The 23,271-nt window shown below is 37.3% G+C and overlaps 1 protein-coding gene and 1 long non-coding RNA gene across 2 annotated transcripts in view; one reads left to right on the forward strand and one right to left on the reverse strand.

Moving 5' to 3' along the window:
* Positions 1-23,271, reverse strand: part of adgrv1 (adhesion G protein-coupled receptor V1) — a 161,439-nt gene that overhangs the window by 118,903 nt on the left and 19,265 nt on the right. Inside the window, exons 3-10 of the mRNA XM_084413365.1 lie at positions 13,373-13,522; positions 8,214-8,309; positions 6,781-6,885; positions 6,558-6,671; positions 5,423-5,985; positions 3,067-3,337; positions 948-1,277; positions 1-80 (exon numbers count right to left, since the gene is read on the reverse strand). The exon at positions 1-80 is cut by the window's left edge and continues 97 nt beyond it. Of these exons, the coding sequence (XP_084269491.1) occupies positions 1-80; positions 948-1,277; positions 3,067-3,337; positions 5,423-5,985; positions 6,558-6,671; positions 6,781-6,885; positions 8,214-8,309; positions 13,373-13,522 (1,709 nt within the window). The remainder of the gene's footprint in view (positions 81-947; positions 1,278-3,066; positions 3,338-5,422; positions 5,986-6,557; positions 6,672-6,780; positions 6,886-8,213; positions 8,310-13,372; positions 13,523-23,271) is intronic.
* Positions 16,691-20,144, forward strand: LOC311293608. Its single transcript, XR_014627951.1, has 4 exons — positions 16,691-16,987; positions 17,584-17,703; positions 19,848-19,999; positions 20,110-20,144. It is a non-coding gene; the product is annotated as an uncharacterized lncRNA (long non-coding RNA).

Genomic DNA, 23,271 nt, shown 5'->3' on the forward strand with positions numbered 1-23,271 from the left:
GATATGTTTAAAGCTCCTCCAAATCGAGGACTCACAGATGGGATCGGTGGGGTGATGTTCTCCAACTGCACACTGTCCAACTAAGGAGAGACAAAACAAAACAAACAATTACCTGTTAATAAACCTGTTTGCAACAAATCAGTGTAAACAATATCAGTCAAAAGGAAATACATTTTTGCAACAAATGCCAACTGGAAATGTTTCATTATCTTGGAATGTCATATGAAAACTCTGCCTGTCAAACAAGCACTTCAAATGCTTGGTCATCCTCTTCTGAGATGCTATGAGAGTATTTTTGCTGTCATAGCATCTTTCAATGGCTCTTGTATTGCTTCTCTGCATTGCTTAATCAACAAGACAACACAAAACCCATGGCACAAGTTTTGTGTCTGTAAGATGTTGTAAAGGTTTTTAAAATAAGTCTCTTATGCTCACCAATGCTGCTTTTATTTGATGAAAAAAAAAATATTTTTCTGAGATAGTATTACAATTTAAAATGTAAATGCAATATTATCCTGTGGTTTAAACCATGATACATTTTTTTCAGGACGAACTGACGAATAGAAAGTTCAAAGGAGCATCATTTATTTGAATTTGGAAATCTTTTGAAACATTATAAATGTATTTATTCAATTTGTGATCAATTTAATGCACACTTGCGAATTAAAAGCCTTTTTTTTTTTTTTTCACATCATCACAACATTGCTTATCAATGAGCAACAAACTGTTGATGCTTTTAGGTACCGGACTTAAAATTAATTAGAAACTCTTAGAAGAAGCTTCACAGAGAAACTTCAACTTACTTAATTTAAAATAAATAAATACACAGCCTCATAATTAAAGTCATTTATATTTATACAGATGCTTTTAATCACAGAGCATTCAAGCTATATATTTGATATGCATTTCTTGACATTTTCAGAAGGTCTTTGAATGACATATCCTACCTGAATGAGGAAATGAGCCCCATTCTGCAGAAAGGCATCAATTCGAATGGGCAAGATGAGTTCAGCTTGTGACTGACCAGAACTGAACAGCACACTGTTGACACTGGTACCATTCAGCACCCCATCCCTGGGTCGTGAGGGGTCCAGTGGTCTGGCAGGTATGTACAGGGCAGTTAGGGTAAGTCGTACCTCTCCCATGGTCCCCCCTTCTCGGAGGAAGCTAAGTGACAGGAAGCGTCCCTCTGGCTGACTCTGAATACTTTGATTCTTTCTTGGATGAAAGCCAAATTGACCATAGACATCGTCACTATCTTGAATGAAGAACACCATCTGTGAAGGAAGAACAATATAGTTCAGTTTCCTTACAGGAATGTTCTGTCTTCCATAGTTAAGCTTAGTTATAGACAATTACTATAGACAATCATTTCAATCACTCATCCTTTATTTTGTTCCAACAAGCAAATATACAGTAATGCACTTAGTCTATGGGTCAAAACATTACTCCAGAATAAACTTTAAAATGCACATTGTTTCAAAAAACTGTGGGAAACAAAAGACGTATAAAGAATGATGGTTTTCAAAAAGTTTAAATGACCATTATTTCTATTGTATAAACTAAACTAAACTAAACTAAACTAAACTAAACTAAACTAAACTAAACTAAACTAAACACTAGGCTTTTCTCAATATATATATATATATATATATATTTTATGAAGAGAGTCATACTGGTTTGGAAGACAGGAGGGTGAGTAAATGCTGACATTACGTGAAATCCAAAATATCAAATATATATATACCAAAAGGAGATGTAAAGAATCAAGAAAAAAATACCCTACAGGAATTCCATTGGTAATGGACAACCAGAAGTTCATCCTAAAACAGCAGTCCCAATGCCAAAAAAGAGGATTTGGACAACTTTAATGCTCAAAAAAGAATTGGTTTATGATTGGTTTTATCTCCAATCATAACTGAGGGAAGACTCAATATTATCTGTAGTAATTCACAGTGTCACAGATGGATTTAATAGATTGCAACTCAAACATTACTTTAAAGTTCAGTTTCCTCTTGCGATAAACTCTAACATAACCTGATATATTCCTCTCTATATAGAAACCTGTAACAAGCAGCAAAAAACAAATGTCACCATTCATTACAGTAAATGTAACATCAGACTATCTGTGTAAAACTCACAGTGAACTAATCTTAGAAAGCCCTTCTCTTTCATTAGACCTCACGAGAGCGTAAAAATAGCATTCATGAGCTAGTTTATTACTCTGTCATTTACCCTAGCCTCATCAGACCAAGGCACAAGGCCTCTCTAAATATTTGTAGTACTACAATTTGGGGATTTTGTCAGTGAATTTAAGGACAGTTGACATAAATAGGCTCCTCACACTTAGTTTTCACATCCTCCAAAGCCAATTCAGCTGTCAAACTTCTGCTTACACTTATGGGTAACTGATGTGTTTATACATAAACACGGGTTGGATTTATTCACTCCTTTCACACATAATCAAACTTGCAACAGACACGTTATAAAGAGAACACACAGACACCCACAGGCTATACTCTGGGCTATTTTGTGCTGGGACCACATGAAGGGAACACCCAAGTGACACAGTGTCACAAGTAGTCTGTGATGCTGCTGTGCCAGAGAGACACATGTGTCTCATTTTACGCCACATCCGCTTAAAAGGACTTAGTGCTGCCCAGATGGTAACTAAGAACCAGCTCTGATCCGGGAACTTCCTCTCTGACAAGTGGTTCTGAGCCAGAGTAAGACAACAACCTCCCTGGATGTCTCACCACAAACCTCCCAGTGAGGTCCAAGAGGGATCTGCTACCATGGCTGTCTGAAATTAAGCATAAACATCTAGAATATCAAAGCGGGTGACATTTCAACATGTAGGACAACCAGTGCCCGGGCACACTATGAATAATAATATTTTCCTTCCAAAAATTAAAAAGAGTGCTTCAAGTTGTCATCAACGTCAACTCGCGAATCTTTCAAAACTAAATCCACCTCAGAATTGAGCAACCACCGATCTCTGATCTGCAATCCAAACACATTCTCTAAATGCATTAGTTAAAAACCAAACACATGCCGAGCACTCACTTCCATAGGCTCATCCACTTCAGCCCCTCCTTGTACAGATCCTGGGATCAGTCTGAGGAGGAAGGCCTCTGCTTCTTCAGGAAGGTTGTCTTGAGTGATGTTTAAAGGCAGTACAGCATTCATCTGGCCCTCAGCAAACCTCAGGGTACCTGATGAAGGGTTAAGGTCGGCAGAGACTGGAGTCCTATCCATCGAGTTTCTAGTAATATTCCATCGAACTGAAACAGCTCCATGAGTTCCTCCGTTCCGCACAATGATGATGCCTTCGTATCTGAGACAGACAAACTTTATCAGTATATGATTTATAATTAATGAAATATAATTAATAATATACATCATATTATTACATCATATTATATTTTACACGCACTACTGTTAAAAAGTTTGGGTTATTAAATTGATCAGAAGTGACATTCATAATGTTACAAAAGCTTTCTCTTTCAAATAATTCTTTTTTTTTAAACTTTCTATTCATCAAACAATCCTGAAAAAAGTATCATGGTTTCCACAAAAATATTAAAGGGTTAGTTCACCCAAAAATGAAAATTCTGTCATTAATTACTCCCCCTCATGTCGTTCCAAACCCATAAGGCTTTCGTTCATCTTTGGAAAACAAATGAAGATATTTTTGATAAAATCTGAGAGATTTCTGTCCCTGGACAGCTACACAACTGACACTTTGATGCTTCAAAAAGTTCATAAAGAGAACGTAAAACTAATCCATATAATTTGAGCGGTTTAGTCCATTTTTTTCTGAAGAGACTTGATCGCTTTATATAATAAACATATTGAATGCTTTTATTCACATATAAACACTGATCAGCGAACATAAACAGAAGCTCAACTGAACCTACTTGATGCGAGAGAACAAAACATTTTGCGGAAGCTGAAACGTGCTGCATAACACACGAGAATGAACCTCATTGGTTCTTGCACATCCATTTACCAGATCTGATGTGTGTGCTGATAAATGTTTATATGTGAATAAAAGCCTAAATCCAATTTGTTCAGCATATAAAGCGATCGTGTCTCTTCAGAAAATTTTGGACTAAACCTCTCAATTCATATGGATTACTTTTTAACTCTTAATGAACTTTTTGAAGCGTCACAGTTGCGTAGCTGCCTATGGAGGGACATAAAGCTCTCAGATTTCATAAAAATATCTTCATTTGTGTGCAGAAGATGAACGAAGATGAAAGATTGAACGACATGAGGGTGAGTAATTAATGGTGTGTTGTATAGCAAATTATATTTAGCTTTTGTTTTGAAATTTGTGTGAAATTTTGTTAACTTTATTTTCTATTGACTGATAAACTGCTTTGGAACAATCTAAAGTGTAAAAACTGCTATACAAATACATTGAATTGAAATGAGTAGCAACTATGGTCACACTTTAACACTCTGGAATAGTCTTCCTGATACTGTTCGTTGCTCAGACTCGCTCTCCCAGTTTAAAACTAGATTAAAGTCGCATCTCTTCAGCCAGGCATTCATATAATATTTTTAATCTTACAGTTCAAACTACAATCCGGCCTCTAGTTCATAAACGCCAGAGGAGAACTGGCCCCCGACTGAGCCTGGGTTCTCCCAAGGTTTTTTTTTTTCTCCATTGGGTCACCTGATGGAGTTTTAGGACACCATTAGGTCACTTGATGGAGTTTTTTCGGTTCCTTGCCACTGTTGCCTTTGGCTTGCTCAGTTGGGGATATTTTGGGGATATTTAATTTGATTTTATCAATCAATAAATTCCACTAGAAACAAACCTTGTTGTATTATTTTAATTTAATACTGTGAAGCTGCTTTGATACAATCTGTATTGTGAAAAGCGCTATACAAATATACTTAACTTGACTTGACTTGACTTTAGTTCAGGGCCCAATTCTCACTATTAACTAACTTTTAACTACTACTTTTGCTTCAATAAACACCTAATTACTGCTTATTAATAGTTAGTAAGGTAGTAGAATATGGTCATGCAGAATAAGGCATTAATATGTACTTTATAAGTACTAATAAACAGCCAATTTCCTAGTAATATGCATGCTAATGAGCAACTAGTTAATAGTGAGCATCGTACCCTGAACTTTCTGCAACTACCAAAAGGAATGAAGACATTGGATTTGACATGTTCCACCTTTTCTCAGAAACAGTGCAACGGTTTGACAACCTGCCATGTGTATTTGGTGTAATATAGAAGAGATAGGCTTTCTTATTCCCTGTTACATTACACCTGGTTAGGACACACTGTTAATAACCAAGACAATATGGCTCTTTTAATCAAATAATGCAATAATTCTCATGCACATTGAACACATTAATACAAGTATCTTTAAACTGTTAACAATATCCTACTTACATCGGGGTCAGGTCTTCATTGATAATGTGTGGTTGTATGGGGGAAGGACTGATTGACAGAACTCCATAAGGCTTATCATTGGGCTCGATGGTCACGAGTGCCATACTTGGCGTCATCAGCACCGCGTCACCCAATAGGGTCTCTTCCAGAAGAACCACCTGGAAAGACTCTGCAATCTCTGGAATGTTGTCATCACTGATGCTGAAGCGGAGTTCTGTTTCATAGATCCCTGGAGGGAAAACAACCATCCTCTCAGCCTGTAGATCCACAAAGTCCGTCAGCAGTGTAGCACTGGCCGCTCCATTGCCCGTAACGACTGCATAGGCCACAGACACTGTCCTGTCATCAGAACCGATCAGAAGACCATCCTCAGTTCTACCACGAGTAACGGTAAGAGAAATGACACCGATGTTCTCCGGCACAACCAGTGTGGGCTTGGAGAAGCGGACGGGAGCATCATTACGGGAGATCTTGATCTGCACACTGCTTCTGTTAGGATTGAGTAAAGCTCCGCCAGCTGCTTCTGTCAAACGCACTGTGAAGGTTTCATCATCTTCTGGAAGCTAAAGGAGATGTGAGATCAAAAACAAGACATATTAGGATTAAGACTAATGCAGAACATCTAACTGTTGATGTGACGTTTCATTAAGGTCAGAAAGGAACCAAAATTTTGTGTTTAGTGCATGTTCCAGGATTTTTTATGAATAATTCATCAGTGTTATTACAACAAACAAACACAAAAAAATTATTTATGCTATTTTACAAAAAAATCTGTGTGCCTTGATTATTAACTATCTTATTGAGAGCATATTTTTAAGAGTCATTTTATAACATACACACAAATTTAGAAATATATTAAATATAGTCAAAATACACATTCATGGTCCTCTTATTTTTTTAGCCTCTCTTCCCCAACAGTCTGTAAATATAACCCACTTCTCACAATCCAATCAATTGTGAAGGGATGAAATCAAGTCTCGACCTGCATGTTTTTCTCATTAAAAAGACACTTTCTCTCAGAAAAGTGCCTTATGGAGATAATAAAAAGTTATGAACGGGTTTCACATTAACTTTAACCTGTCATTATTCATGTGATTTATTTAATGTTTACTAAAAATAAAAATAAAAACAGTACCTTGTCATCTTGTATCATGATGCTGAAAACTACAACAGCACGACCAGGAGGAAAAGTAATGTTCCCCATGTCTGGACTGAGATCTTCATTGGCAGGGTTTGGACCTCCAAAAATCTGTGAATTCATAAAGAAATATAGATAGAGAATAATCAATATAATCAACAAAACTTTTTCTTCTTCTTTTTTTCATTAGCAAAGTCAAAAACGTTCTGGCAATGCTCACCTCAAAGTTGACGGTCACAGTCCCATAGGTTCCTTTCTCTCGGAGAAGAGTGAGAGGAACATATTGGCTTCTACCTCTTGGCTCCTCCACAGTAATGAGGGAGGTCTAAACAGAAAGCAAACATATATCACTGTTTCATGCATGTACTGACAAAATTAGAAATTAGGGATATCAGGAACTGCATTAACAGCGTAAGAGACGAGGTCCTGTGACACAGGTGTCCAATTCAGCTCCTGGAGGGCCAAAGTCCTGCAGAGTTTAGCTAAAAAAAAGCTAATCTAATTCCTCAGGATAACTAGGCTGTGTCCGACATGACCTACTCTCTGAGTAGGTACTTCTTTTGAATAAGTACTTACTTTGCAAGTGTTAAAAAATGTATGTTCAGTAGCACTTTATTTTACAGTCCTGTTCCCCATGTACATACAATGTACTTATTATAGTAATTACAATAACTGGGTAATAACTAGGTACTAACCCTGAACCTACCCCTAACCTAACCTTAACCCATGTAGTTACCTTATATTAACAAGTAAGTACCTTTCTTAGATACGTACACTGTAAGTATATGTATACTGTAAAATGAAGTACAACCATATGTTCTATACATAGTATGAATGTATGTGTTATGAATGTAATCCCAACGCAATACATTCGTCATATTGTCACATTGTCATGTGGCTTACAGTTGCTTTGCTGACATTCACAATTATTCTCCTCTCTTCAGAATATCACATTATTATTAGGCGTGTAACAATAATCGTGTCACAATATATCGCAATACAAAAGTGCACCAATATGTATCGTGGATGGTGACAATATGAATCGTGGATAGTTCACCCAAAATGAAAATTACTGTGTGAGAAAAGTTTTCATAGTTTTAGTGTCAGTACTACATTAAACTTCTATATATAATGTTGAATATAATGTATAATAATGCTGCAATGGGGGAATATGTGTTGGTCCTGATAATGCCAAATGTCTTATGTTACCAGTAAATTTTTTTTTAAATATATCTAGTGAGTGACACTTGACAGAGTGCAAGCATATTCGTCTAAAATAATTCTGTATTTTCAGCTTCAGAATCATGAACATTTTTATTCTGGTGTCACCGTTGTCCTGTGCATTCGGGTTACCAGCACCAAGTCCAAGCCTATTCATTTACATCCCCAATGTAAAATCAAATTTAGCATTTTAATCAACAGTAAATTTTTTGTTAACCTTTTATCATATGTCTTGGAGTATTGCAATAATATCGTATCGTGAGTTCAGTACCGTGATATGTATCGAATGTGACATGAGGGTATTGTTACACCCCCAATTATTATTATTTATTTATTTTTGTAAAAAAAAGTTCACTCTTACAATCACCCCTACCCAGCATGCTCTGAACAACTTCTTCCTGCTGATCATTGAGGAAATAAAAATAAACTTACTGAGTTGAAGGAAATTATTCCGAAGGCATTATCATTAGACAGGATGGTGATGGTGGCAGTATTTGGAGTTCCCACTGTGACGCCATTTGATGAGCTCTGAAAAAGTAAATCATTGAAATGAGAGATACAAATAAAAAAATGATGTGAGTGTGTGTGTGTGTGTGTGTGTGGTCACCGTGATTTTGCCAAGTAAGACATGTTCATTGTTATCCCGAAAATCAGAGGGAGATTATAGGTGAATAACACTGATGTAGAAGCACCTAACCCTGGTTGTAAGCCTAATCTTGACATAAACTGCAAACTTGTCCCTCAAATCTGATTGGTTGATTGGAATGTTGTTTCAGGATCAGCACAGATGTTGTTCCAGGAACATATTGCACTTGGATCCATATTTTTATTTTATTTATTTTATTTTATTCTTTTTTTCAAAACAAATACTATAACCAATTTATCCAGAAATCCATAAAAAAAAGTTTCTGCAGCTGTAAATGCAGAAATTTTGAATTTCAGATTTAACATATTGTATGTATATTTTTAAGTGTGTATGAGTGTCTATGATGCAGAGTACAAAAAAGAAAGCATTACCACATAAGAACACAAACCCCATATAGACCCTTTTTTTGAGCACCCCATTAAAGGGATACTCCACTTTTTTGGGGGAATAGGCTCATATTACAACTCCCCCAGAGTTAAACAGTTGAGTTTTACCGTTTTCGAATCCATTCAGCTGATCTCCGGGTCTGGCAGTACCACTTTTAGCATAGCTTAGCATAGATCATTGAATCGGACAAGACCATTAGCATCTCTCTCAAAAAAATGACCAAAGAGTTTCGATATTTTTCCTATTTAAAACTTGACACTTCTGTAGTTACATCGTGTACTAAGACCGACGGAAAATGTAAAGTAACAATTTTCTAGGCTGATATGGCTAGGAACTATACTCTCATTCCTGCGTAATAATCAATAAACTTTGCTGCCGTACCATGAGTCCAGCAGGTGTAATGATATGACGCAGCGCCTGAAAATAGGTCTAATAGGTTAGACAAACTTAGTCCCGGTCACGTTGGAAGTTACTGAGCTGGGGACTATCTTCAGGCGCTGTGTCATATCATTACGCCTGCTGGACTCATGGTACGACAGCAAAGTTTCTTGATTATTACGCAGAAATGAGAGTATAGTTTCTAGCCATATCAGCCTAGAAAATCGCAACTTTTCATTTTCCGTCGGTCATAGTACACGATGTAACTACATAAGAGTCAAGTTTTAAATAGGAAAAATATCGAAACTCTTTGGTCATTTTTTTGAGAGAGATGCTAATGGTCTTGTCCGATTCAATGATCTATGCTAAGCTATGCTAAAGGTGGTACCGCCAGACCCGGAGATCGGCTGAATGGATTCGAAAACGTTAAAACTCAACTGTTTAACTCTGGGGGAGTTGTAAAATGAGCCTATTTCCAAAAAACAGTGGAGTATCCCTTTAAAATGAGCTTTTCCCAGCTATAACAGAGATTTCTTTCAGCAACAGAGCTCTTGTTGCAGTGGCAGCGCAGTCATGAAATACACACGCTCAGACAATTCCCTGCTAACCGTGACTAAGATCCAGCTCGGTACCAAAACGCACAAATGCTCTCCCTCCTCCTTCTGCTGCAGTGTACGAAAACTTTTATAGAGATAGATCAGTAGCAGACATTTGTTAAGACTTGCTTATAAACATTTTAATAAAAAAAAATGATAAGTGAGATAATGGAGCACAGAAAATAAAGAATAAAACAACAGTTTTTCTTTTCCCCATTATGTTTTTTTTTTTTTTGGTCTGTCAATAATTAGCATTTGTTTAATGTAAATTTCTCTTAAGGACTGTCTCGGTTTCCTTTTAGTGCCTTCAGCTTGGGTTTCATTTCATGCCAGTGGTCTTTTGTTACCCTTAAGTTGCCCCATTCTGCCAGCCTAAGGTTCATTTGTTAAACAGCGGACAAGTAGACAGTGGAGCCGTGACCTGTTGTCATTAATCACTCACTGTCAACAGACTGGGACACCACAGTACAGAGAGGCACTGCTATGAGAAACACATCCTTAGACAACACATTAAGGTGATGAATGTCATTTTTCATGTTAAAATACCTCCATCTTAGTTTAATGTTTAATGAGATGACTAAAAGTAAGCCATTTGTTGATTTTTCCTCAAATTTCTAAACAGTGTGTCTTCATTCACTGGCTCACAAATGTATGCATGAAATCTGTATACAAAGCTTTTCATGAACACATCAGATTTAAGTATGCGCTGGCTAGTGAGAGGTTAGCCATTTGTTGAACAAGTTGAATGTGTGAGGCTTTCAGTGTCAGACGCTTCCAGTTATATTAGCTGTACAAAAACAATCCGTTATGCTGCTTGACATTGCAAATTGGTATTTGTCATTATTTAATTGAAATGTATTATAGTAACAATAAACACACTGGTTTGTAGCACAAATAGTTTAACGGTTTACTGCATTTTTCTATTCTTCTAGTTATTTATCTATAGCTAATGAATAGGAAGTCTCACAAAAGTTAATAACATAATAGAGGTGTTTAATGTGTGTTTGACATTTGACACACATGACATTTCTCAAGGATCGTCTTTAGAGAGCTGAGAGTGACTAAAGACTGTAAAGGAAGGTTGTGTGGAAAGCCCTTGATAGTTTTGGCCGTGTTTTATGCACATTACTAGCCTTGGGCATGTGGTCACTCATTAACATTAGAACGAGGTTAAGAACAAATTCATATGTGCGCGCACGTGTTGTGAATTAGGCAGATTTTTTTTTTGTGTGAGAAGGGTCTCAATGGGGACCCAGGGTCCCAATGGGATCTTCTGGATCAACTAATAGCATGAACCCTGAGGAAAACCTTTTGGAAACAGGTGTTATTTCTGCAGTTCCATTTGGTGCCACTAGTGGTGCATAAATTAAACTCCTAGGAGATTCACCTCCTTTGCGTGTTATAGGAAGCTTATTTCCAGGCCTGTGCTTTTCTTATAGTGATTAGCTTTGCATAACATCTCTTTAATCTTACGGCACTGACAGTTGTGGCTGTCACAGTTGGTTATTTCGCTTGAAGGTGACTTCTAACGTAGGGTTGCTGCTGCAGTGCCATTACTTAAGCCTTATAAAAAGTTAGTGGAACCCATCAAAGACCATGCAAAGGCTTATGGGCCATTGAGCTGTGGTTGAAGAGTTGACAAGCTTTCAGTGCTGTCCACTCAAGCAAGAATTTCAACCACTCTGGGATTCCCACTATTGAGATGGATTACTCGTAAAATGGGCAGAGGAAGCATTAAAATTTAACGCTTACTTAGCCGATGCTTGCATGAAGCACCTTTAAGTCACACAGCAAAAAGTCATTTTTCTTCTCAATCAGAATTATAGTCCTTTTTTTCAGTTAAAGGGATACTTCACTGATTAGCAATAGCATTAAGCTTTGTATCAGTGGAAACCCGGTAGTATTTTCAAATGACCGTGCTTCCCTCCCTCATGTCTCCCTGAGAGGAGAGATTTCTGTATTGTGTGTCTGCAAAAAAACCCTCAGATGACGCAAAAATCGTCATTTTGCGTCATCGGAGGCTTTTTTGGCCAGAGGCTAGAGACTACAGCCAGTAGTAGGAGCTAGTTCCGCATGTTTTCAACCCGCCCATAGGGGGTGGGATCTCACGATAAAACGGCGTCTTTTCAGTTTCAGGTAAACTAGTAGCCTAGTTGTATCATTTCTTCCGATACTGCCCTCTGTAACCGGTAGGCGTGGCTTGGAAGTGGCCTCGTAGGGCAGCGAAGCAAGTGCATTCTGGGAGTTGTTGTTTTTCATCCACATGAGCCAAAAATACATTTTCTGGCTTTTCTCAGTCTACAGGGTGGGCCATTTATATGGATACACCGTAATAACATGGGAATGGTTGGTGATATTAAAGTCCTGTTTGTGGCACATTAGTATATGTGAGGGGGCAAACTCCTCAAGATGGGTGGTGACCATCACATATACTAATGTGCCACAAACAGGACTTTAATATCACCAACCATTCCCATGTTATTACGGTGTATCCATATAAATGGCCCACCCTGTAGAAGGCACCAACTTCTAAAATAATTTCACATTTCTACTACATAAATGACCCAAATTAAATACACATTCATCTTTCCAGCGGTGAAATATCCATTTAACCATATTTAAAGTTTATTTTTCATCTGCGCTGGAAAATGTTTTATTGTTTTAAGCATTAATCTCATAAAACTCTTAAGTAAAACTAATTGCAAATAAATTGCATAATTTGAAATACAGCTCAAATAAAATAAACATAATTATTATATGAGAAACTTGCATCTAAAAATGTAACCGCAATAAAATCGGAAGATTTAAACAAAATGTGAAAATTTTAAACTGAAATAAAAATAAATGAAATCTAAATACAAAATATTAAAAATACTAAAAATTACAAGCACATAAAATTATTAAAAACAAAATGGGGTAATGGGGTTAAAAAGCCTTATTATCTTACACAGTTTTGCTGCGTAAATTGATCTTGTTTTATGGATGCTAAGATATAAATATTCAAGGATGTTTTATTTATTTTATTTTATTTATTTATTTTAATAGACAAGGAGACCCCCTTGAACAACCTGAAATTAAGGCCCGGTTTCACAGACAGAGCTTAGATTAAGCCAGGATTAGGCCTTTTATAGCTTTAATAAATATACCTTAAAAAAAAAAACTAAAAAAAAAAAACTAAAAACACATTACTGGTGTGCATCTTGAGACAAAACAATGGCACTAACATATTTTTTGTCAGAGCAAATTGCTTTCAGTTAAACCAGCCCAAATATGCATTTTAGTCTGAGACTAGGCTTAAGCCTTGTCTGTGAAACCGTGGGTAAGTGTCTTGCTTATAGGCACTATCGGCCAGCTTTTACTGGATTTGAACCTACACCCTTTCCAGACAGCAACATAGTGTCAGCCCAGATCCGGCCCACATCTGGTACGCGGCCCACATCTGGTACGCGTGGAATCCACATGCACCAGATGTGGCCCGGATCTGAGCCGACACTATTTTGCTGTCTGGGTTTTAATTACATGCATAGATCTTTACAACTGGGCTCTACCTGCAGAGAGTCAGTATTTCCTGGTTCAAGCGTTACCTGCAGGCGGAGGTTGAACACAAAGGTCTCATCAGCCTCAGGTATGTCATCATCCCTCACAGCGATGAAGATAGTTTTACTGCTTTCAGAGGACAGGAGAAAAGCAGCAGCAGTTGTGGCCTCAAAGTCACCAGTGTCCTCTCCCTGAAGCTGGATAAACACAAGATAATGAATGGAAAACATGGAGAACAGTCATCAATTGTTTTAGTTTTGGGAACAATTCTTTTAGAGCATAGATGTTCTTTGTTTTTGTTTTATTTCGGAACTTGCTGAACAAAAATCAAGACTTGCAATGGGAGAAAACGGTTCATTATAAAACACCTCAAAGTTTGTGACGGGAAATCTCTGACCTCTTTTAAACTCAGCCAGCACCATCTGGTTGACAACTGCCACCTCTAGCACATGCTTTGATGCCACCCACTGTAAGCCGCTACAAAACGGGCTCTTAGATCCTTCCTTCTACAATGAATTAATGGAAGCCATTCAATGAACCGGCAACACTTGCCCACTTACTATGCGTGCTAAACAGGCACTGCCTGCTTTGACAGTAGGAATATTTGTGTTTCTGTGCTAATTACGGCCATATGTGCTATGATATGATTTACCAGACAGATGCTTGGGTGTTGAGACTCAACCAGCTGTTAAGGCATTAACATATCAGGCAGTTTAGAAGCACTGTTTAGCTCAAAGGTTCTGTGGAGTTTTAATCAAATCTACAGTAAAAAATGTCACTTATGCTTCCTATAACTATTTCTTACTCATCATGCTCTTATTATGTGCCATCAGTGTGTTGCGTGTGTCCTTATGACTTACTACTGATACAGTTAAAAGGAGACATTATGTGATATATTTAGTTACTTGATAGATTAAATAAGACTTTTTTTAACCCCCCACCCCCCACCCCCCACCCCAACTGAGGTTTCTACCAATCTTTCATGATTTTTCATGTTTATTTCTATTTCAAAATAAAGGCATAAACACGCCTAATGAATATGAAATATTGTTGTTGCAATTTGATAAATTACTGCTCCTCTGTAATTTATTTTTTAAAAACAGCCACCAAATATGAAAACTAGAGATTGTAAGCTTTCAAATGATATATAGTTTGTCAATATTACTTTAGGTTTTTACTAAGATATTATTGGTCTAAATATATATGGGGTGGGACGGTGACACTTAAGGGTTAAATAATGTTTTTTTTTTTTTTTTTAATGTTTGTTTTCTTTGGAATTTCAGCCAATGTTTATATAAACAAACTAATAAATATTAAAATACTATTAAAAAATTTAATTCAATCATAATAATGTTGTTTTTTTATAAAAACAAAAGGTTTTCCGCATACAGACCACACCATTTTCAAAATGATCCCCCTTCACACAGTTCTGCGAAATCGACTAAAAACGCTATATTCTGCTGCTGCGATAAAACACTATAAACTGAATACATAATAGCATGTGCATGACGTCATCGTCTTCAGAGATTTGCATTTTTGTTGTTTACACGGAGAAGTTTGCATTTTCAGGCACCCAAAACGCGGTTGTTGTGTAGATGAACGGCCAAAACGCATACAATTTGTATGTTTTTAGTTGAAAACGGTGTCGTGTAAACAGCTACTTTAATTTGTTTCTCTCAGTAACTAGAATAAGTACATGTAACATATGGAACAAAGACACTGTAAAATAAAGTGTTACCACAATTATTTTAAAGCCTGAAATAGCACCAAAATAGGAACATTTTGAGCAGCATACAGTTTAATTTTATCAAATTGTACATTTATTTTGATAAAACCAGGTTTGCTACATACCCTTACAGAAAAAACACATGAATTTTACATGTTATCACATGTTTTCCACATGTGATTACATGTGACCTCATGTGATCACATGTGTTCTCATGTGAACAACATGTCACCACATGTGAACAACATTTTACCACATGTGAACAACATTTTACCACATGTGAACAACATTTCACCACATGTGAACAACGTCACCACATGTGAACAACATTTCACCACATGTGAACAACATTTTACCACATGTGAACAACATGTCACCACATGTGAACAACATGTCACCACATGTGAACAACATTTCACCACATGTGAACAACATGTCACCACATGTGAACAACATTTTACCACATGTGAACAACATGTCACCACATGTGAACAACATGTCACCACATGTGAACAACATTTCACCACATGTGAACATAATTGAGCATGTGGCACATGTGGAAAACATGTTTCTATAGGTTATAATGTGGAGCTCATGTGAAATATATTTGCACATGTTGTAAAATAATTTTTAACATGTGAATCATGTTTCCATCACAAATACTGTACATTTTCAGCTTCTTTGTAATGGGAAATTGTCCCATTTTGTCACTGTCATACTTAACTTCAAGTAAGTGCCAGTTAATAAATAATAAATTTTAGACCTAATAACGACAAAAATGTAAACCATATTCAATGTTTTTTTGTGTGTTGTTACGTCCTGAGACGTATTTGTGATTGGTATTAGAAATGTTTTATAAGTTATACATAATCATGTCGAGAGAAAGCCCACCCAGCACCAGACGTCATTAAGACATTGTTTTTTTGGGCTGAATCAAGTCGGCCCGTCATAGTCTTAATTTAGCCCAAAAATAGACGTTGACATTTGGGCTTTGTTTGGTCCGTCTGTTTTAAACCACATTTAGCCCTAATATAGCATAAATACAATTAAAGTCTATTGTAGCAAGTGAATAAATAGATTGTAGAAATAGTTTCAAAGTTACGTGTCACTGCACATCCCAGAAATACATTATTTGTGAACACCTATGTTCGTAAACCATCTACCTACATGATTTGGCATAAATCCAGTAAAAAGCGCTCCCTAGTGGTTTGTATCTCGTTGAAAACTTGTGCTGAATATTATTACACCTATATCTGAATATTTGTTAACAGTTACTACATTAAATATGCCTATAATGCATCCATAAAAACATTAAACATCAAAGTAGTTTAAACACTGTAGACCCCGATAAACAACAGCACTTTTAATATATTCACATGTGAATATTAATATATTCACATATGTAAAGCACTGTTAAATATTGAAATACATTTAATAGATTTGAAATACATTAAAAAAAATACTTAGAATAAAGCTTTGTTCTTCGTGTCACATCTGTGAATTTGTGTAGAAAACGTTCATAATTATATCATGTAGTTTTTGCTATTTTGTTTCCACACCGCGTTTACCATTCCTAAAGGTAGGCCTATATATTATATTATAATGTAGCCTATTATATATAACTGACAGACTTGTACGTTTTCAATGCTTTTATATTTTCATTCTATTTACAGTTTGCGATGGCCACAAGCCTACTATCCACTTAATAATGTATCAAGTTTCAGGATATTTTAGCTGATTATCAAATAATTCACTCCATCAATTCAAAATGTATGTAAATGCTGCGTGACTTCTACGTGTTTTAATGGGCGCGCGCGCTGAATATTCAAGCAGCATTTGAACTGGAGCGAGGAGGGCGTTACCATGGAAACGAGGCAGCAGTTCAACTGACAATCAGCGAAACTCCGTCTCTCACTGTTGTTTTAACTACTTTAAGGTAAGTTTAGTCCATAAAATTACACAGATTGTACATACAAGTGTTTCTGAGACTTTCTTTCATGTAAATGACTCGCTTCCGTTGAATATTTACTTTATAGAAATGGCTTAGTGTCTTCGCAAAAGTCCGTTAGCATCTCAACCGTTAACGTTAGGCTAACTTGAGGTAACTTAACGTTAAGTTAGGTTAACTATAGACTTGAGCTGTAAGTATGGGCGTTTAATCACATATTATGTGTAGATGAGATATTTTGATAGTTTTGTAAAGGTTTTGCTGACAATTGGTCAATGGATGAATGGGAATAGTCTAATTTATTTAACCTAAAAGTACGGACTGTATGGTTAATTCATAGTTATCAAGTGACGTCAGGATGCAGTGAGCTGTACTTGACCTGGAGGGCAAAATAAGCCTTTCCTCCATTGCCCACCAGTCATTTTTATCAGGTTTGTAGTTAGTATTAATGAAGTAAAACAGTGTTATTAAAAGAGCAAATTCATACCACTTATTCATGATGCATACTTTGTACAGGTTAGCAGATGAACACAGAACAAGTTATTTATAACATAATAATAGTGTTTGTCTTCTCCCCTTTACAGTATTGTTTGCCATCTAGTCCTGATCACAGAGTTTAGCTCCCAAACCCAAGAAAGCAGACCTGAGCAGCTGATCCAGGATCACCAGAAACTCTGCAGAACTTTGGTCTGGACACCAGTGTTGTAAGTTCAGAACATATTGCAGGAGATATAATATCGTCTCTCAAGGTCCACTTACATGCAGAGGTTTACTCCAACCTAGTCCAGCACACCTGAACAAGCTAGTCAAGGTGCTAAACTCTGGGTAAATATCACTCAGGTCTCTAGCTCAGTAGTCAGTGGTTAAGGGCCGTCTTTATCACAAAATCCTTACAGTGCACTGAAACATTTGCTCCCTAAAAACTCACTATGTTATCGGAAATTCTGAAGCTCAAAACTTTAATCACACAAGACAGTTCGCTACAAAATTACATGTGATAGGCACTAGCGGCAATCAGGATTTTGATTGTAGGCGCTTTTCTGCGGCACTGAGGACAGCGACTCAGTAGCCTACCTGAATTTAATGCATAATTAAGCATCAAAAAAAAAAAAACTGTAGGATTTTTTTTTTTTTTTTTTAATACAATTACAATGTAATATTTTCAATTGTTTAATAACATTATAGGCCTATTATTTTTAGTTTATTAACAGTAGGGATGCACCGATCCGATACTCAGTATCGATATCGGCTCCGATACTGCCATTTTTGGCGGATCGGGTATCGGTCAGACGAGACCGATCCAAATCCGATATTGTGTGTATACTATTCTGTGTTATTGTTAAGCCACACAAAAGGCACACAAACATTATAAAGCACCATAAATTTTTGTGCACAATATTATAAGTGTTCTGAAGCCATTATATAGTATAATGTGAGATATAAATGAATATTTAAGTCGTTAAATTCAAGATCACGTAAATGTTTCTCTCAGCTGCGGCTGTCAATCATTCTTCATTCAGCATTCAAACAGCGCGTCGCGTTCGGTTACGACAGTTAACACGATGAAACTCTCTCCAAGATGATTCAATGTTACTATTATTATACTTGATCTGTAGATAAAGGTCTATGGTTTCGCATAAAACAACTCTTATCTTGCTGGATTTTATTGCTGTACCTTAATCATGTTACTTTCTACCGGGTGTCTGTTAGATCACAACACTGGAGTAAAGTCAGAGCAGTTCTTCACGCGCACAGTAACTGAAATTTAAAACTGTTAAAAGAAAATGCTGAATAGACTATTGCATAGATAGATACTGTATAATACACTACGCATCAATATGTATTTTCTTTGTGCTTGAAACTTTTCAATGCGGACTCGACGCGCTGCGCGCTGTGACTCATGTTGCTTCCAGCGCATCATTCTGCGCTCGGGATGCGCATAAAAGCGCTTTGTGCCGCACTGTATTGGAGCCTTTCATATCATAATACAGGGACGCAATGAAAGATTATTAATAGCCTTTCTTGTTCTGTCCTATCTATCATATGTTGCTACCTCATTAAACAGCTGTGCTATACAGTTAAAAAATGTCTAAATTTTATAGTAGGATATAAAATAATTGCTATTAATTGCTAAGTTTTACCAGATTTAGTGTTACACTTATTGTCTCTAATTTGTTCCCCACTAAACATTTTTTTTTTCACAAAATGTTCAGATTTTATACAATTATTGTGCACTCGTGATTTTTCTAGACTAAATTTTACTGAATTATCCACTAATCTAGTTTATAATAGCATTTATGTCAGATTATGATCATAGATTTTTTGTTGTTGTTGTTTTTCTTTTTTTCAGTTCTTATTATCAGTTCAACACAGAGTTATAGAAATTCTACTTGATTAAAAAAAACCTGTGCTGGTATCGGTACGGATCGGTATCGGCCGATACTCAGAATTTTTGGTATCGGATCGGTTCTGAAAAAATGGTATCGTTGCATCCCTAATTAACAGCAACAACAACAACACACACACACACACACACACACACACACTTCTCTGCATATCTTCAGACAAAATAAAGATATCTGTCAAAACAATGAAGATATTTTACAAACCAACTGCCAGGGATGTGCAAACACTTTGTATTGTATAGCCATTGTATGTGTATTTCAATTATAAATACGTTACAATATGGAGAAAAATTGGTTGCAACTCTGGTTTCATCACAAATTTAAGGAAACAGGCCTAACTAATATAGTGATGTTACATTATTTTATTTTATAAGCGTCAAATTATTATTATTATTAATTTATTTTATTATTAATGATCAATTGTACTTTTATTTCTCCATCAGGGTGTAGCCAAAGTGATGCTCTGTCGTCATTGCAAGTTTTCTGACAAAAGCCAGTCAATTCTCCTACAGCAAGATCTACTGAAACACTGGCACGTGACCAGAACACTTCACTGCATTTACATACATTGTGTGTGTACATTCAAAACCAAAGGGTGCGTTAAAGACTCATCTGCCAAGATTTCACTCTGAGTTCAGTGATATCTGTGAGGAGAAGACATATTGCACTGCCCTAATCTTTGATTGTTTTTCTATCCCAAAACAGGATGCCTGCTGAAGGAGACACAGAGGACTGAGACAATACACTTTTTTTAAATGTATAATTTTAATTTGGGTTTGCTTTGTTTGTTTTAAACATTCAATTTGTACTGCATATTTTGAAATGAAATAAAAGCTAAATTTGAATTATTTGTTTTAATGTTGGGAAACATGGCTATAGGCCCTACAAAAGAACATGGTAGGACTACCATTTTCTGTGGTATATTGCTGAATGATTTTTACATGGGTTTCACATGAAGTTGCAGGTTTACGTGGGGTGTAGGTTTAACATAGATTGTTGATGGGTTTCAAATGTTATTCCATGGGTCTCTCATGGAAATTTTACGTTTCACATGTGATTATTGGTTTCACATGGAAATTTCAGGTTTCACTTATGATCTCATGGGTTTCACATGTGATTTCATGGGTTTCACATGTGATCTCATGGGTTTCACATGTGATTATAGGTTTCACATGTGATCTCATGGGTTTCACATGTGATTATAGGTTTCACATGTGATTTCATGGATTTCACATGTGATCTCATGGGTTTCACATGTGATTATAGGTTTCACATGTGATTTCATGGGTTTCACATGTGATTTCATGGATTTCACATGTGATCTCATGGGTTTCACATGTGATTATAGGTTTCACATGTGATCTCATGGGTTTCACATGTGATTATAGGTTTCACATGTGATTTCATGGGTTTCACATGTGATTTCACATGTGATCTCATGGGTTTCACATGTGATTATAGGTTTCACATGTGATCTCATGGGTTTCACATGTGATCATAGGTTTCACATGTGCTCTCATGGGTTTCACATGTGATTATAGGTTTCACATGTGATTTCATGGGTTTCACATGTGATGTCATGGGTTTCACATGTGATCTCATGGGTTTCACATGTGATCTCATGGGTTTCACGTGATTATAGGTTTCACATAGGAATTTTACGTTTCACATGTGAGCTCATGGGTTTCACATGTGATTATAGGTTTCACATGTGATTTCATGGGTTTCACATGTGATGTCATGGGTTTCACATGTGATCTCATGGGTTTCACATGTGATCTCATGGGTTTCACGTGATTATAGGTTTCACATAGGAATTTTACGTTTCACATGTGAGCTCATGGGTTTCACATGTGATCACATGTGTTTCACATGTGTTTCACATGCAATCACATGTGCAAATGTTCCAAAAGCACACATTTCCCGTGTGCAAAACACATGTTTCACATGTGATCCACATATTTCACATGTGCAAAGTCACATGTTTTTACATGTTAAATTTCACATGTGCAAAATCACATGTGCATGTGGTCACATGTGATCACATGAGTTTTTGCACATGTGAAGTTCATGTGTTTTTTCTGTAAGGGTAGACTACAAACCCAACTGGCAGACCAACCCGATCTCACGGCAATTGGTACAAATTTTACGAGGTGGCTAATTTGTACGAATTCATACGACCTCACACACATTTTTGCTAAATCGTACATATTTTACGAGTTGCCCAATTTGTTAGCCTGACAAGCCAGACCCACATCAAGATGTTGGGTCTGGGAACACACCATTGGCAGGGCTCAATCCGAGGGGTGGGATAAACTGTTGTCTTTCAAATTGCCTCTGCACGCAATAGGATAGCACTACAACCAACCAGAGCGTTTTCCCACCAGCGGAGCTAATTGATAGATTAAACTTTTGCCGTATCCGGTCGGCAAAACTCCGAACACATCTTCCTTTTTTAAGAATGACTTCAGTGCAGTTCTTTGTTCTTTTCTCAAAGAAAAGCTTAACTCCAAGTCTTTTTTTTTTTTTTTTTTTTACATTTATATAGCACTTTTTCTGAGACCTCAAAGCGCTTTACATAGATGGGGGAATCTCCTCAACCACCACCAATGTGCAGCATCCACTTGGATGATGCGACGGCAGCCATATTGCGCCAGAATGCCCACCACACACCAGCTTACTGGTGGAGAGGAGACAGCGATGAAGCCAATCAGTATATGGGGATGATTAGGAGGCCATGATGGACAGAGGCCAAGGGGCAAATTTGGCCAGGATGCCGGGGTTACACCCCTACTCTTTTTCGAAGGACATCCTGGGATTTTTTAATGACCACAGAGAGTCAGGACCTCGGTTTAACGTCTCATCCGAAGGACGGTGCTCTTTTTGGCAGTATGGTGTCCCCGTCACTATACTGGGGCATTAGGACCCACACAGACCACAGGGTGAGCACCCCCTGCTGGCCTCACTAACACTTCTTCCAGCAGCAACCTGGTTTTCTCAGGAGGTCTCCCATCCAGGTACTAACCAGGCTCAGCCCTGCTTAGCTTCAGTGGGCAACCAGTCTTGGGCTACAGGGTGATATGGCTGATGGCTGCTCTTCCAGAGTCACGGCCAAAGGCGATTCGAAGGACCGCTGTTCGCCAGCAGCAGCAGCCATCTTCTTTGTTTTCAAGTAGCAGGGAATTAACGCGGAACCGTCGCAACTCTACCGTCATTATGTTAAAGGTGAACTAAGTAACTTTTTTACCTTAAGTCTTTGGAATGGTTATAATACTTATTTCGGGTTGAATGGTGGTCGTTTCGCACCCCCCTGGTGCCCGAGAGCGGAAAATACGCACTTGCAACTTTGGGGCGGCGGGCCGCCGGCCGCCGCGTCAGGAAGTCTCGCGTGATATCAGGTCTCGCGATGTAAACAACTGCTTTACGGCCAAAAGAAATCTGCTAAAATGCTGTCATTATTGCGCTCCCCACGCTGTCCGAACCTGAATGAAGAAGACGTTTTAAAGAATGTCCCATCTGCTTTGATGTCGTTGATCTGCTAGCCTCTGGGCCCGGTTTTTCAAAAGGTTTAATCCGGATAAAATTGATCCGGATTTAGTAATCCTTTTTTTTGCGATCCGTGATCACGTAATCCACCTTACTTTTGAGCCAGTTTTTCAAAGCAACATCGGATTGGATCAATCTGATCCGGATAGGAACTTTTCAGGATCACCAAATCCTGTTTACTAGAGCCTTAAATGGAACCAACAGTGTAGCCTACTGGCTTAGCAAAGAACAGCAGTTGGCAAAATACCGGTGGCCACAAATAACCGTTGTTTATTTTAATTTTAAGAAACAGAAACACTGTAATAAACAGAAACATTTTAC

The sequence above is a fragment of the Rutilus rutilus genome, assembly GCF_951802725.1.
Source record: "Rutilus rutilus genome assembly, chromosome: 7".
Lineage (NCBI taxonomy): Eukaryota > Metazoa > Chordata > Actinopteri > Cypriniformes > Leuciscidae > Rutilus > Rutilus rutilus.